This window comes from Parus major, chromosome 17, assembly GCF_001522545.3.
Source record: "Parus major isolate Abel chromosome 17, Parus_major1.1, whole genome shotgun sequence".
In the NCBI taxonomy this organism is placed as follows: Eukaryota; Metazoa; Chordata; class Aves; order Passeriformes; family Paridae; genus Parus; species Parus major.
The window spans coordinates 3,618,792-3,634,325 of NC_031785.1; the positions used below are offsets into that span (position 1 = coordinate 3,618,792).

The window sequence follows — 15,534 nt, forward strand, 5'->3', positions numbered from 1 at the left end:
GGTTTTTTGGGGACTGATAAATGAGATTTTTTTTTTTGGAGAATGTCAGAATGCTTCGTTCCAACTGCCAGTACTTAAGTGGAGCAGTTTGGTGTCCCCAGGTTGAGATTTTGAATTCCTGTGCTGCAGAGCCTTTAAAATGTGAACATATTTGTGATGGAGGCGTTGATTTCGGGGGCAGAAGGAACCAGGCTTTGTCCCTTTTGTCCCCATGATGTTCTAAAGAGTGAGAACCTTTATCCTGGGAACTCTTTCAGCACAGAGGAGCTGTGGGACAAAAACCAGTGCCAGGGCTGGACAGGGGATGCAGGAAGAAGCTGGGTGTGCAATCATGGGGCAGCTACAGGGTGCTGGTGTGTTAAAAGCATGTTTAAGCCTTGATGACCCCATTGTGATTTCACCTTTGGGATGTTGTAGGGATTAATTCCAGCTCCAGACAGATCCTCAGCCAGCAGATCAAGGCACATAATTGCCTGGAAACAGCTATTTAGTTCTAAAAAGATCTCAAACAATTGGTGCTGGAAAGGGGAAGGGAAGCTAAAAGGCTATCAGGGGAGCTGGGAAGTTCTCAAATTCCCTGTTTTCAGCCCTCTGGCCCCTCGGTTTGCTGTGTCCTGGGCCAGATGGCAGCTTGCAGCCAGCCTGGGCAGATGGCAAGGGCTGCTCGCATTGCACGTGGTGCCTGATCAATGCTGTGAGGAGCAGTAAAGGCACAATTGGCCTCTGCTGCCTGATTTATTCCAGCCTGCTCCATGCCAGACCCTGGAGCAGCCGGTTTGGGGGGAGTCTGTCCATGAAATGAGCTGGGTGTTGCAGCCAGCAGCGTGTGGGTTCATCCTCTGGAGCCTGTGCCCCCATGTCAGGGATGGATCAGTGACCCTTGTCCTGAGGATGCTCCTGCAGATCCCCAGGGATGGGAGCTGCTGCTTCCCACATGGCTGTGGCTGCTGGGAACTGATGTCAGGAGGCAATTATCCACCTTACTGCCCTGCCAACTGCTTTTCCATCCCCCTTTATGGCTCTTTCAGCTGCTCCAAACCACCCTGGTACCTCAGAGTTATACTTAACATTTCACCTAAATTTTCTCTGCTGCCACTTGGGCTCTCTCCAGTTATTTTGTCTCATTAAATTTATAAGAGCGATTAATCCTGGCCCTCTTTATATCCCCAGAGCCTTCTTTATGATGAACCTTCTCCACTTCACGGCACTGTCCCTCTGCAGTGACACAATTAGGTAGATTACACAGGGCAGATTTTGGGTTATTTGTTGGCTATTTGAAGAATTCAGAGTCAGGCAGAAGTTCTGTGAATGGTTTGATGTGAAACATTTAATTTGCATAACTTTTTACCTTTGTTTTCTCTATTTTTTTGAGGAGTTGTAGTTGCATAAAGGACCAAATAAAGGACCTGCTTTTTGGGCAAAGCAGGTCCCCACCAAACCCTACCCTTGGAGAGCTTTGTCTCACAGGTTGATGTCAATATCCCCTGCTCTTGTTTTGAGCTGCAGCTCACTGAGAATTTGTCCCTGACAAATTTACTGGGATAATTGTGTATTCCCAAACTTTCCCTCCTCAAAAGGGAAAGTTTCCCCCTCAAAAGAGGGGAAGGAGATCTGCTAGGCCACAATTTCTCAAGTGATGCCTCTTGTGGGCTCAGTTTCTTGCTGAAGTTTCTCCTGCTTCTCTCACTACTCTGTCACCAGCATTGCCCCCCTCACATCTTCCAAAATAGTGCTGTGATCAGCAGAATTTCTCAAATGCATTAATAAAAGTAACAAGCACAGGAGCCAAGGTGAGATGATAAGTTAGCTGCCACTTTTCTCATTATTTTTGCAGTGTTGGACAAACCAGGCACAACAGCCCCTCAAATAAATGGCCCTGTGGTGCAGGTGTCTGTCCTTCTGTGTCACTCATATTGATTTTTACACATCATATTTTTGCAGTATGATTTCTAGGATCATACTGGTGGCTGTAACTGTGAGAGGCTTTTTCTTGGGATCAGAATATTCCACTCAGAATGGGGAATGTAAGACCCAAGCAGAATAGATGGGAAAAGGATTCTGCTATTTCCAGATGAGTGTCTCCATCCAAGTCCAATCTGAGTAATTAAAACCCTGCAAGATCTCCAGTCCTGTGGCTGCACATCTTGCACTCCCTCACCCTGAAACCTAAGCCTGCCAGATGTGCTGCAAATTTAGGGTTCTGCTTGTCCCCTCTGGCAGAATGAGGGGGCTGGCTGGAGGAACTGTATTTATAGCTGTGAGTGCAGAGGGAGAATGAGAAATTGGGGATTACTGGGACAGACTGGAGCCTCACAGCTGCTGGGCAGAGACCCTGCAAATGCATCCCAGCCTGGGCCTGTGGTGGCTCTGAAATCTTCTGGCTCTTAACTCTGGTGACAGGACTGGAAATTTGAGGCTGTCTCTTAGTTGTCTTATTTTAGCTCCTTCTATCCCCTCCTGCTCCTTCTTTTGCTGTTCCTGGTGGTTCTGGCTCTTTCCTCAGCGTGGTTTGGACAGAGTTTTGGTGTGGTGGGTTTGTCATGAGGGTTTGTCCTTGAATTCTTGAGGCTGGTACAAACTCATCAGCTTCCCACAGCAGCTTTTATGGGTGGAGAGGCTCTTCAGTGGCCCTGAAATCCATCAGAGCTTGCCCACTTACCCCCAGTGTCATTGCAAAGATGATGTGCAGGGTTCCTTCAGCATGGTGCATCTGCTGCATGTCGTTTATCAGGCATCACAGACTGTCTGTGCCCATCATCCCTTCCAAGCCCAGCCATTCTGTGACTCCATGGACTCACTGCTTCCCTTTCCCTCACTCCAAGGCAGTGTCCTGGCACCAGTCCCTGTGTTCTGGGAGCTGCTCCTTGGCACGGCTGCTGCCTGACCAGGTGGGTGTTAGTGCAGAGCATGGCCAGTGAGGCAGAGCTCAGCCAAAAGCATTGTTTTTGCCTGAAATTGTCTTAGATATGAAAAGCTTTATTCATTATCAGCTTTTCTGGCTTGGCAAGATGCTGCAAGCCCAAAGCTGGTGACATCCATCCCAATAACAGTAATTGCAAATGCTGGTGTTCACTCTGAAGGGCTGCTAAAATCCCTTTCCTAACGCCAGAGCTGTCAATGAATCTCCTAATCCGAGCAGTAGATCGTGGGCTCTGATACCCACGGGTAACTCACAGACTCTGCTGCTTTTATTGAAGGAGTAAATTGGTTTTCTTTGTGAGGAACGAGGTGATCTGGCTTTCCTTGCTGAAGTTGTTCCATCTGCCCATGACATGCTTGGGATGCTGAATTAATCACCTGAATTCAGTGTGTCCTGAGGTTTTCACTGGCTAAAATCATTCCAATCCCTGTTTTAAGGCAGGGAGGGTGTGTATTTTCAACAGTGTGGGGACAGGTGAGGATCAGTGTGTGCAAAGCAGAGATGTCAACATCTGTACAGCACCATGGGAGCTTGGCTGCTCCTGGGCTGCTCCAGGAGAGGCTGATCCTCGTGGTTTACTGCTCTCCATAAAAACTGGCAGCCTCTGGTGTTTCTCAGAGATGCACTGAGAATGTGTTTGAATAAACACCAGACTGCTGGATGACAGTGATGTTGTAACACTGCCATGGCTGTTGGGTTTAAGGAGATCTGGAGTGGAGGTGTCTTTCTAGGTGTCCCCAGGATGTAGGAATAGTTCCTATTTTTTTTTTCCCCAAACCATAAACTGGAACAGAGAGGGGTTTTTCAGGAAGGAGTGGAGCAGTGAGGCTCAGCCCCTCATTAGAGCAATGGGAGCTGTGAGGTGCTGTCAGGATGTGGCCCCACGTGGTGGCTGTGTTTGTGTCCAGGGGCTGTTGGCATTTCTGTGGGCAAATCTGCTGGGAGACATTTCTTTCCTGGTGGTTCAAGTGGGGCCAGGCCTTGGGGCATCCAACCTTCTCCAGTCTCAGCCTGAGACTGAGCAAAACCCACCTGAGGACGTGGCTTTAGTTTGTGGTGGTGCTGGGTTCAGGTTGAAGCTGATGCTCTTGAAGGCCTCTCCCAACCCTGATGATTCTGTGAAATCCCCTTCAGCATCACGTGCTGCCACCTGGGCTTCTCCCAGTGTGTGCCCACCATGCTCCAGAGCTCGTGGCTTCTTGGAGAGGGAGAAAAGGAGAATTTGTCCAGGCTGGGAACAGCAGCACCAGGCTGGGGACAGGCCATGCCAGGCTCTGAGCATGTGGCACCTGCTGGTGTGGGAGAGCAGTTCCAAGTGATGCTCAGGGACACTTCAGGATGCCATCTTCTCCTCTGCACGTATCCCAAAGCAGTTCCCAAGCTTTTCCAGGGATGGGGATCCCTCACTGCAAGCAGGCCCTGCTCCAGCAGCATCACCCCAGCCCTCTCTTGGTCGTGTCAAAGCCAGCTGAGCTCCTGCTGGTGACACCAACCCAGCCACATGTTCCCAAGAACCCTCCAGCCAGGGAAATGATGTATAGAGAGACAGCCAGCAACCCAAGAGGTGTGGGCAGGGAGATTCATCAGGAGCTGGGAGTGTCTGGCTCTGGATGAGAATATAAATATTGGTGCAGATAATAACAGCGACGCCTGGGAGGGGGAAGATGGATCACCAGCTATTAGTGGGCATTATTGCAGCAGCTGCAGTGCATCACCCAGGAAGAATGGGATGGATACATCATGCCAGTGTATTTATTTAAAATCACCAAACTTTTATTAAATAAATCTGTTTGTGTAAATAGAAAGGGCTGTATTTAAGCAGAGAAATAAAGGCCGGTTTTGCAGGCAGATGTTCTCTGCTGCTCCCTGATATGTAATAGAGAGATGTTGAGTGTCACACTTGGAGCACAGCTTTACACCTAAATTTATTTGTATGCAATTAATACCCCACACAGCTCGTAAAATATGCAAATGCTGTTTGATATTCCAGCATTTCACACTGTCCTGATCCTGTGGGATTCACTTCAGTGGGAGCTGTTAGCAGCCAGCACCTGTAGATCTAAGCCCTGGAATTATTATTGTTAATTGGTATTTAATATGGGCTGAATTTTCAAAAGTGTTCCAAGGCTGAGGAGCCCCTGGGAGGGGTGTGAAGGCTCAGATGATAATTAATTACTGAACACCATCACCTTTAGCACAACCTGGGCACCACAGCTCTGGGATGCCTTTGAATCCTGGAAATGCAGGGGCAGCTCAAAAGTGATGGGGCTGTTCCTCAAAATGTGGCATTTTGCTGCTTAGTTTCTCTCTGCTGTAAATGTTGTTACTGGCCTCTGCCCACTGAGCTGAGTGTCTGATGAGATTGCCTTATGGTGGCCAGGAGAGCCCCCTACTCCTCTGGGAAATCCTCTGGATTAAAAACCAGCCAGCTGCCCATCAGGGCAGGGATTGGGCTCTGTGGGAGTTGGTGCCTCACTCAGATAACTGGAGATGCATTTAATGCAGAGCATTTAAAGCTGGATGGAATGCCCAGGGCTGGGTCCAGGCTTTGCTGTGGGTCCTGCACAGCCTGGGGGTATTGGTTCATCAGGACTGGGATGCTTCTCCTCCTGCTCAGAGACTTTGGGTGAGTGTTTAACATCTGCTCCTGCTTTGGGTGGATCTGGGCTCCCACAGTAGTTTGCACCCCTGGCTGGGGGAAGGGGATGGGTTTTTGGCCCAAAGGAAACTTTTCAGTGAGGAAAAGCAACATCAGATCAAGAGCAAATGCTGAGCCTTAAGCAGACCAAAATCCAACCCTTAAAGTGAATTCTCTGAGCATGAGATGAAGTCACTGATGCAAGAGCTGCTCCTGGTGCTGAAGGGGAGCTGGAGGGGAGATTGTGGGCACCTTTGGAGCAGCTGGAGCTGGAGCTGTTGGCTCTGGTGGCTCAGATGGTCCCGCTGGGTGCTTGGCTGGCAGATCCATCTCAGCTGGGCCCATTAGTGCTGAGCAAAAGCTCTGCAGGGCAGGGCTGGCAGCCCAGGGTGGTGTGGGCATCGTGGGCATGCCTGGCACAGGGCACAGAGCAGTTCTTGGCTGTGATCCCTGCTCGTGCTGAGCAGCGTTCCACCTTTTCCAGCCTCCAGCGAGCGGAAAGAAATGCGCAGCAGGCAGTGATCCGGGAAAAACAGAGAGCGTGGATTCTCACAGAATTTTCTCATTGTGATTCTCCTTCCTCCTCAGTGCCTGCTGAAGTGATGGTGAACATCCCCTCGTTATTATCCCTGACTCCTTCTCCTTCTCGTTGCAGTGAGCACGATCTGGGGGAGGACATCTACGACTGCGTCCCGTGTGAGGATGAGGGTGATGATATCTACGAGGATATCATCAGAGTGGAAGTTCAGCAGCCCATGGTAACAACTCAGCTGTGTTTTTCCAGCTACACCACGGTGGGAGGGGGAGGGAGGGGATTCCAGGAAGGAAATAACTCCCTGCCACTGGTAGGTGATGCTGCAGGGAAGGGATTTGCTTCGAGTCGCTCCTTGAAACCAAGCGCTAAAAAAGGAGAAGTGCAGGGGGATGGCACCAGCCCAGAGGGGCTCTCCCAGGAGTTTCCCAGCCCAGCCTGTCATCTGCAGGAGTCTGGGGAGGAGGAAGGGGAAGGGAGACCTAATAAGCCCTAAAAGATAAGCTAAAAATAGGACTTTGCTGCTGAGGCTGTGTCACGCCTGCTCTGTCAGCCAGAGGTGCCGCCGGTATTTTTAGGTCGGGGTGACAGATCTGTGTGTGAGGGATCCAGCAGCTGTCTGTGCCTGCTGCTCCTTCCTGGACAGCTCAGGGCAGGAAGATCTTTCCACTGGAGCTTTCTGGGGCAGCAGGGACCTGTGTGGTGTTAGGGACAAGCAGCTATCCCTGTTTGTCACCCCTAAAAAGCTTTTGCTGATGGAGAAGCCTGGTTGTGAGGCATGGACAACATCGTGGAGGACTTGTGATATCTCCAAGGGCTCTGAAGCAAGTGTCACACTCCATGGATGAGCCAGGGAGGTGCTGGTGGCTCTTCCACCCCCCAAAGGCGCCCACAGCCCTACCAGTGTCCCCAGCACTGATGCAGGGCTGGAAGGGAGCTTCTCCAGACTGTGACCTTCCAAATTTCCTCCCCTGCTCCAGAATCTGCCACCCCCAGGCTTTGTTCAGACTCTAATTACTCTCCTCTAGCTCACACAGCACACACCTCCCTGGAACAAAGCAGGATCAATGGACAAGTTCAGTGATCAATCAGATCCCTGGGGCAGGAGTGGCTGAGCCTGGGGATGCAGGGCTGCACCCATGGATGGCTGTGCTCTGATTCCTCCCCTCTCCCAGCTTGGCTGGGATTGGGACAAAGATAACAAAACCCTAATTCCATCCCTTCACACCGTGTCTGCAGTGGAGGAGCTCCCTGCACACCAAAACCCCCTCTGGATCAAGGAGTTGGGCCCAAAATATTCCCACTGATCCTGCCAAAGTGCTTGGATCTGGAGTCAGCACAGCTCATTGCCCACCAGTGGCTTTTGCCACCAGTTGCAGAAGGCACTTGGCCCAAGAACTGCCCCTGGGGAAGGTTTTGATAGGAACTTTTTGCATAAACAGGGAAAATAGGGGAAGCTCCAGCAGCCAGGTAATATAGGATTAAGGTCAGTGGAACTGGCAATTTTTCACTGTCATCTCCACACCAGTTTATGTTTTCTGCTGAGCAGTGTTGGAGTTGAGAGCTGCCCTTTCCCTTCCCTGAGCAAAAGAGTCTATTTTTAATATATCTGCCAAAAACCTGAACTTTCTGGGTAACATTTGTTGCAACAGCAAGTGTGTGATGCTAATGGCTTCTTGTATTTCTGCATGCTTCAGATTAGATACATGCAGGTAAGATGAATTAATTAAAATCTGGGGTTTCAAGCACCTGGCAGCTCCCAGCTGTGAGTTGTGAGGGGCTGGACAGAGGGGCTCTGTTCCTGTGCATGATCCATAAAACCCCATCACTGAACTCCCTCCCAAATTCAGATTCTGCCCTGCCAAGTGCAGCAGCTCCCAACACGTGGTCCCAGCTTTACAGAGCAGAAGTGATTCCCAAGAGCTGGGGCTTTGGGAAAAGCACATTTTATCAGATTTTACTTTAAATCATCAGAACTGGCAACCCTGGCCAGGGATTTCTATAAATCTAACATATTATTTGTGACCCACTCAGGATCTGTTGTGTCATCTTAAGCAACAGCAACAAAAAAATTTAAAAAGCGAAAAATCAGCCTTTATCTCTTATTATTATTCTTCAAGTGAGTGTCTTGGGAGGTGTGGCTGTAACAAATGCAAAAAATGCAGTGTTTCCCATGTTGAAACATATTTAATAACACAGCCAGGATTCCTCCTTGTATTTTTGGATAAAAATAGCTCCCTTTAGCATAAGGCAGTAGTGGTTCTCTCCTGGCTTTCCAAACTTGTGCTGGGTTGCTGTAAGTGGGGGCTGAACTGGAGCCCCACCAGGTTGCTGGACCACCCTTAGGACCACCTGACCAGGCTTTATTTTTCCTTTCCCTAGAAAATGGGAATGACAGAAGATGACAAAAGGAATTGCTGCTTGCTAGAAATCCAAGAAACTGAGGCCAAATACTACAAAACACTTGAAGATATAGAAAAGGTGAGGACTGAGCCCTGCTTTCCCCAGCAGCCCTGGATCCCACAGGAATTGTGCTGGGCTGGTTTTGCTCCCTGGGCTGGCAGATGTGAGGAGGCAGGATGGATGGAGGAAGACAGGAGAGGAGGGGGATCCACAAAACCCAGGCTGACAAACACAAATGTGCAGCCTGAAAGAGCCAAAAGCAGCATCTTCTTTTTCTGATTGCTGTAGATTAGAAGCAGGCTGAAAATCCTCCTGCTGTGTCCCCCTGTCCTGGGGTGAGAATCTCCCACTCCTCGCTCAGCCAGGCCGGGTTTGCTGATAAGAGCTGTGTTTGCAGACATCTCTTATCACTCTGATTGCCACTGAATAATTCCTTTATTCCAAGTGCTGAAGCAATGCTGACTTGCCATTGAAGCTAATTGGATTAAAAGGAACATTCTGCTGCCTAAATTTGCGGGGTTTTAATTGGGTTTGATGAATTATTGTGGCGCCTTTCTTTTGGAAACAAATAAAAGAGAACACCTCAGTGAGCCAGTGGAGTCGTGGATGGAGGCTGGAGGTGATCCCTGCTCCAAGGAAAGCAGCAGGAGGGAAGAACAATAATGAAAATCAAGCTGCCATTTCTGATCACCCTTGATGCTTTTGTTTCCTCCCCTTCTGCCATTCTTTCCTTCTGTCTGCTGAAGCTGTGAGCAAAACTGGATAAATGGAAGAATGTTTCCCATTTTCTGGGAAAATGTCCCAATATATTTGTCATTTATGTTTCCAAGGAACCCTCGTTCCTTGGAAACAGCCACAGCCCTCTGGTTCAGTAGAAAGGAAGAGTTAAATTATTGCTTTCATATCAATTAAAGCTTGCAAAGGCTTTGCAGGTCCTGGTGGTGTTGATGGGTGGGAGTTCCCCCTCTTGGGTGTGTCATATTTGGGGTTTTTTTGGAGTCCCAAGTCAGGTAGATGTTCCTGTTAATATGAATTTGTACAGAAAGGCATTGCCCATGTAATCACATTATCACTGCCTTCTCAAGGGCAAATTTCCAGGGAGATCAAGAGCTGGGAAGATGCTTCAGTGCAGCCAAAGAGAGGTGAAGGAGCTGAGTGCATTTCACCCCCCTGCAGCAGCTTTAGCAGGGGAGGGGGCTGTGGGCACCCATAGCTGGGGGCCTTGCACCTTCCCACCCCTGGAAATGCTGTGGGAGCTCAGGGATGAGGCACTCACGGGAATTCCTGCCTCCCACTTCTATCCCTGGTCATCCTCTGCAAGTGCTTAAACTCATTAAAACCTGCCCAGGTAAACCCAGCTGGTGAAGCAGAAAATATAAATCACTTGCACAACCTCGTTCTCTCCAGTGCCTCAATCCCTTCTCCATTTCTCTCCTGCAGAACTATATGAACCCTCTGAGACTGGTACTGACTCCCCAGGACATGGAAGCTATTTTTATCAATTTGGAGGTAACATTGTGGGCATTGTGACTTTAATCTTTGTTCTTTTCACAGCAGCTCAGCCCTCTCCCTGCTTAGGAGGAGGTTTTCTGATTTCCTGTTAGATTTGTGCATTCACTTGGAGAGCTTCAGCCTTTCATGTGCTGTGGAGCTTAAAACAGTTTAGGAGACATTCTTTAACACTCAGTTTTAAAGGTGGGGAATATAAGAAATCTAGGTAAGAAAACAGTTCTGTCTAGTGGATGTTTCAGGGCTGGGGCTCTGGATTTTAGCTGATTTAGATGATTTGGGTGATGAAGGGATTTATTTCTACTCTGGTTTGCAAGGGTCTAGGTCAAAACCTGTCATCTCCTCCACTCCTTCCATCCCATCTCCTCCTTCCTCCCCATCCTGGGCATTTCTCACAGTTTAACCTGAGATGGAATTACACCCCTGTCCTCCAGACCAGTCAGGGCTGCATCCCACTAGAACAACTTCCTTTAAAAACACCGAAAAGAGGGAAAAACCCTGCCTGATGAAGGGGTGAAGGTGCATTTCTTTAGGCTCTGTTTGCCCACCTGCTTTGAATGTGTTTAAAATATTGACTGTTGCTTGGTTTTAGGACCTAATTAAAGTGCACTTCAGTTTCCTGAGAGCCATCGATGTCTCAATGATGTCTGGAGGAAGCAGCCTGGCAAAAGTGTTCCTGGAATTCAAAGAGAGGTAAAGGAATTCTGGGCTTCAGGCAGCTCCAGTTTCAACAGATTTGGGTTAATATTTTTGAAGATTTCAACAGAGTTTTTGTTACTCTCTGCCTTTCCACTCTCTACTACTGCCTGAAAGGAGGTTGGAGCCAGGTGGGGATCTGTCTTTTCTCCCAGATAACAACAGGAAAAGAGGAAATGGCCTCAAGTTCCACCAGGGGAGGTTTAGAATGGATATTAGTGAAAATTTCTTCACTGGAAGGGCTGTCAAGCACTGAAACAGGCTGTCCAGGGAAGTGCTGGGGTCACAACTCCTGGAAGTGTCCAAAAATCGTGCGGCTGTGGTGCTCAGGGCCATGGTTTAGTGGCAGTGCTGGGTTAATGGTTGGACTCAGAGGTCTTTTCCCACCTTAATGATTCTGTGTTTCCAGAAATGCCTTTGACAGAAGCCCAGGTTTGATTCCTCCACAGCAAAATGCTCTCAGGCAGCTGCACCATCACTCAGGGCTGACATGAAGCAGCCAAATCCAGCCACAGCTGCCAGGCCGGGCAGGGCAGGGGCTGCCTGTGGCCCAGCAGGCTCAGTGGAGTGGCTCCCTTGGATCCTGGCTCCTGCAAGCCCCTGGCTGCACCTGGATTCTCCTTGAGCTCAGCTTCCCGTGGGAGACTGAATATCCAATGTGTGGGGGACACATCTGAGGGGATGAAGATGGGAATATTTGTGTTGTGGTGAGCTGGAATGGAGTAAAACCTCAGTGCCCTTCAGGGCTGTGATGTGGTGACTCCTGTGCAGGGGAGATTTGGCCCTGCTTAGATCAAAGTGATTCCTCACTCTCAAAGAATCTCATATTTGGCACAGAGCTCATCCTGCACCTTGTGCACGATGAATAAATGTAAAAGTTTCTTTCACAAACAGAATCAATCCTGAGTTTTGGCAGCTGCAAGCAGGAGCACCCCAGCACACAGAGATAAGGTTGATAAAAGCCTTTAATATCCTTAATACTAATCAAAGGGTGATTTCATTGTGGAATGGTGCCAGGCTGTTATTTCACTGTGATTAAACCAGTGTCTAGACACAGAAATGCCATTCAGAAGTCAATAACTCCAGAAATACCATCTGCATTAATAACACACCGTGAGGTCACATCTTCCATCATTCATGGGGCCTCTTGTTACAAAGGGCATTTATTTTTCTGGATTAAATTAAAAAAAAAAAATATTCCAAAGAAGAATGCAAATAATTTCAAAATCCTCATCAAACTCACTTAGGTGATTCTGATCTCCTAATTCCTGGCTCAGCTCCATGCATGCCAGTGCCATCCCTGGGGCAGAGCTGGGGACACAGGGAGCAGGGAGGGGACAGGGGAGGAGTTCTGAAGGTGACACTGACAGGGAGATGCTGTGGCTGTGCAGGAGCACGAGGCTTGGTTTTGAGTCATTAAATCAATGTTTTCTTCTGTTAATGTGCTGGTGGGGGCTGGCAGAATGCTTGGAGCTGGTGAGTTCTGTGCAGATGGGTGAACCAGCTGACCCCCTTCCTAAGGGAGCTTGCAAACAACTTCCCTTGGAAAGATGTGAGGGAAGGAGCCAAAGCAGCTCTGAGGTGGTGATGGTGGATCTGAAGCTCTCTTCAGTCCGTGGGGATTCTGGGGACATCAGTGCTGTAGGAAACTGCTGCTCAAGGAGGGTTTTGCCTTGGAGAAGTCCCTAAAACCAGATGGTTTGGGATGAAGGGTTTGGAGCAAGCTGATGTAAATAGGCAGAGTCCTTTCCTACATCAGGAATTCCACATTTTACAGCAAGGGAATTCCAGTACAGGAGGAGGAGACAGTGAACTCGCTGGGGAGACAGGGTTGTCCCACCAAGGGAGGAGCATGGACCTCCAGAGTCCCTGCTTGGGACCTTCCTCCATCAAATCCATCCATGACAAATAATTCCTGCTTCCCTCCACAGATCTGGAGACATTCTGGCAAAATGATTCATTGCTCCTTGGCTTTGCAGGGGCCTTTTTTAAGGAAATAGTTTGTAAATCTCTTTCTCTGGAAGCCAGAGGTTTGAATTTATGCTCCTGAAGCCTTTTTGAAGCTCTCCCTGTGCTGGCAAGGTAGATATTATTGTGCCTGTGCAGAAGTTGTCAGGGGGAAAAGGTAGAAGAATAATCTCTATTGGCTGTGGCTCTGCTGGGGCTGTGGCTCCATAAATCTCTTTATTCCCTTCCCTATGGTGTGTGAATGTCCCATATTTATGGAGCAGCACTGGGTCAGTGGTTCCCAGGTCATCTCCATCGAGAGATGAGGCCCCCAAATAATGGATGGGTTACATTTTGTGATGGAAGATGTGTCTTAGCAGCAGCAGAACAGTTAATGGCCAGGAAGGGGGAGAAAACCCAAACCTGTCAGGCAGGATTAATGAGGGAAGTGAGGGAAAAGGGGGAATCCATGACAAAACTGCCCTCTTTTGTCAGTGTTTAAATTTATAACCCAGGGTGTCCATACAGAGCTTCACTGTGTTTCCAAAAGCTCTGACAACATTCTTTTCCCAATTAATCTTGATCTCTAGGTCCCTGTGGCTCTTTCAAGAAGGAATGATTCTAAAATGTGACATAGATTCATCACAGAATCACTGAATGGTTCGGGTTGGAAGGGAACTTAAAATTCATCCCATTTGGCAGGGACACCTTCCACTATCTCAGGTTGCTCCAAGCCCCATCCAGCCTGGCCTTGGATACTTCCAGGATCAGCCACAAATTCTCTGGACAACTTTTGACAGTTCCTCACCACCCTCACAAGGAAAAACTTCATCCTGATATCTCATCTAACCCTCCAAAACCAGGCTCTTCTGCTTCTGCCACCCAGCCCCTTCTGCTCATCAGGAGCTGAATCACCTCCATGTGCCCTGGAAACTTCTAAATGTTAAAATGCTGAAAATTTAAATGTCAAGAAGCCACACAGTAAAGGAGTGTTTATACTTTGCTAAGCAGTTAAATGGGGGAATCTCTGTTTGCCTCCTTTTGCTGTACACACATTTATATATCTTTTATAACCGCTTGTAACTGCCAGCATTTCCAGTTAAATCTGTGATTTCCCCCTCTCCAGGCTGCTGATTTATGGCAAGTACTGCAGCCACATGGAATATGCCCAGAACACCCTGAACCAGCTCCTGGCCAGCAGGGAGGACGTGCGGCAGAAGGTGGAGGTGAGCGGGCAGGGGCTGGGTCTGCCCCCCACCCCCTTGTCACAGCTTTGGGAAGGACTTGCTGCAGCTGAGAATGGGGAATGTTTGATTTAGCAGGAGAGAAGAAGGGTGTGACAGTGTCTGTGCTGCCACAGAGGGAGCAAAGCTGGGGTTGTCCTGTCCTGATCCCTGTTTTTCCCTTATCTCCTCACCAGACCTGTGCTCTGTCCTTCCTACCCGAGTTTATCCATGTTAAAACAAACCAGTGGCTTTATTTGACTGGGACTGGCTGGGACAAGTTCTTTGAGTTGTGCAGGCCCTGAGCATCCCCAGAGCATCCCCAGCTGCTTTTCCAAAGCCACCAGCAGCATTGGGGATCATCACAGGCAGTCCCAGGTCTCCAGGCAAACACCAGAATTCCTGCCCTGGCCTCCCCAGTGTGAATAGGGGCTGATCCAGATATTAAGGGAATCAAAGGAGCCCCGGAAGGGATGCATTGTTTGAGCTGCTGTTTTTACCCAGCTCTAATTCCTGCTCTGCTCTTGATGCTAATGGGAATTTGCCGGGCTGTCTGCACACGTTAGCTCTCCTTCCACAAACGCGCTTTGATTCCCTGTGCAAACCCAATTCAGGGACAAAACTGCACTTAGGAATTGTTTCAAATGTGCTCTCTGGGTCTCACATCAAGGCTGGAGCATCCTGTTGCTGTCTGTCCCTCCCTCGTGGCAGGTCACACAGGGGGCTCAGCCAGTCTCACATCACTGAAATGGGTCTGGGTGAGCAGAGCTGGCAAAACTTCCTGAGACCACAATTAGCTCATCTTAATGACTTAATGCTCATCAGCGACTCCAGAGCCACAGGCTGCGTGCTCAGAGCCAGCCCCTCACAAATCAGCTGCCTTAGCTTGGCCCAGCCAGGAGGTGGCTGAGGCAAATGGGTTTCATTTGACATTGGCCCAGCTCTGAGAGCATTCCTGCTCTAATGAGCAGCATCTCATTAGGCTGGAGCAGCTCATTTGCATGGCAGTGGCTGTAATTTAGGGTAAATTAGCCCCTGGGATTAATTCCTTGATAAACCTCTGTGGTGGGAGCCCAGCCCTGGCTGGGCAGCTGCAAGGAGCTAAGTGTGGGCATCAGAACTGAGTTTACAGAAGTCAAACAAACACTCTCAAGACTTTGGAGACTTCTTTCAGGTGGGAAGCTGTTGTTTTCTCACTGCTGATTTATTGATCTCCTTCCTAGGAATGCACACTGAAGGTCCAGGATGGGAAATTCAAATTGCAAGATCTGCTGGTGGTTCCAATGCAAAGAGTTTTGAAGTATCATCTCCTGTTAAAAGTAAGTTTTCCAGCACTGACACTTCTCTCTCTGCTGTAGCATCTTTCACCTCTGTCAGTGGAGGGTGAATCATTGCCAAATGCAGAGCAAAGGTTGGGATATTTATTCCCCTTCAAATAAAATAATTACTAGAGCTACTTAATACAACACAATATTTGTGCTGTCTCCTAAAGTACGGTGACCCAGGGTAATTCTGCACTTGCCAGCCATGAGAGGCACTTAATGAATATAAAATAAGCTTGCATATAATCTGATTATGTGTGAAATTCCTCCCGTCAACTCTGTGTAACAGATCTCTCAAGCACCAGCCCTTGGTGTGTTCCCTGTCCTGCAGCCACAGCTGCCTG

At 48.8% G+C, this 15,534-nt stretch overlaps 1 protein-coding gene across 5 annotated transcripts in view; it reads left to right on the forward strand.

Moving 5' to 3' along the window:
- VAV2 (vav guanine nucleotide exchange factor 2) overlaps window positions 1-15,534 on the forward strand; it is a 121,857-nt gene that overhangs the window by 89,555 nt on the left and 16,768 nt on the right. For 3 of the 5 annotated variants that reach the window (XM_015644634.3, XM_015644637.2, XM_033518347.1), the window contains exons 5-11: window positions 6,214-6,316; window positions 7,788-7,802; window positions 8,473-8,571; window positions 9,934-10,002; window positions 10,595-10,695; window positions 13,772-13,871; window positions 15,092-15,187. In XM_015644634.3, the coding sequence (XP_015500120.1) occupies window positions 6,214-6,316; window positions 7,788-7,802; window positions 8,473-8,571; window positions 9,934-10,002; window positions 10,595-10,695; window positions 13,772-13,871; window positions 15,092-15,187 (583 nt within the window). The remainder of the gene's footprint in view (window positions 1-6,213; window positions 6,317-7,787; window positions 7,803-8,472; window positions 8,572-9,933; window positions 10,003-10,594; window positions 10,696-13,771; window positions 13,872-15,091; window positions 15,188-15,534) is intronic. The other 2 variants (XM_033518346.1, XM_015644638.3) reach the window with 1 other exon arrangement.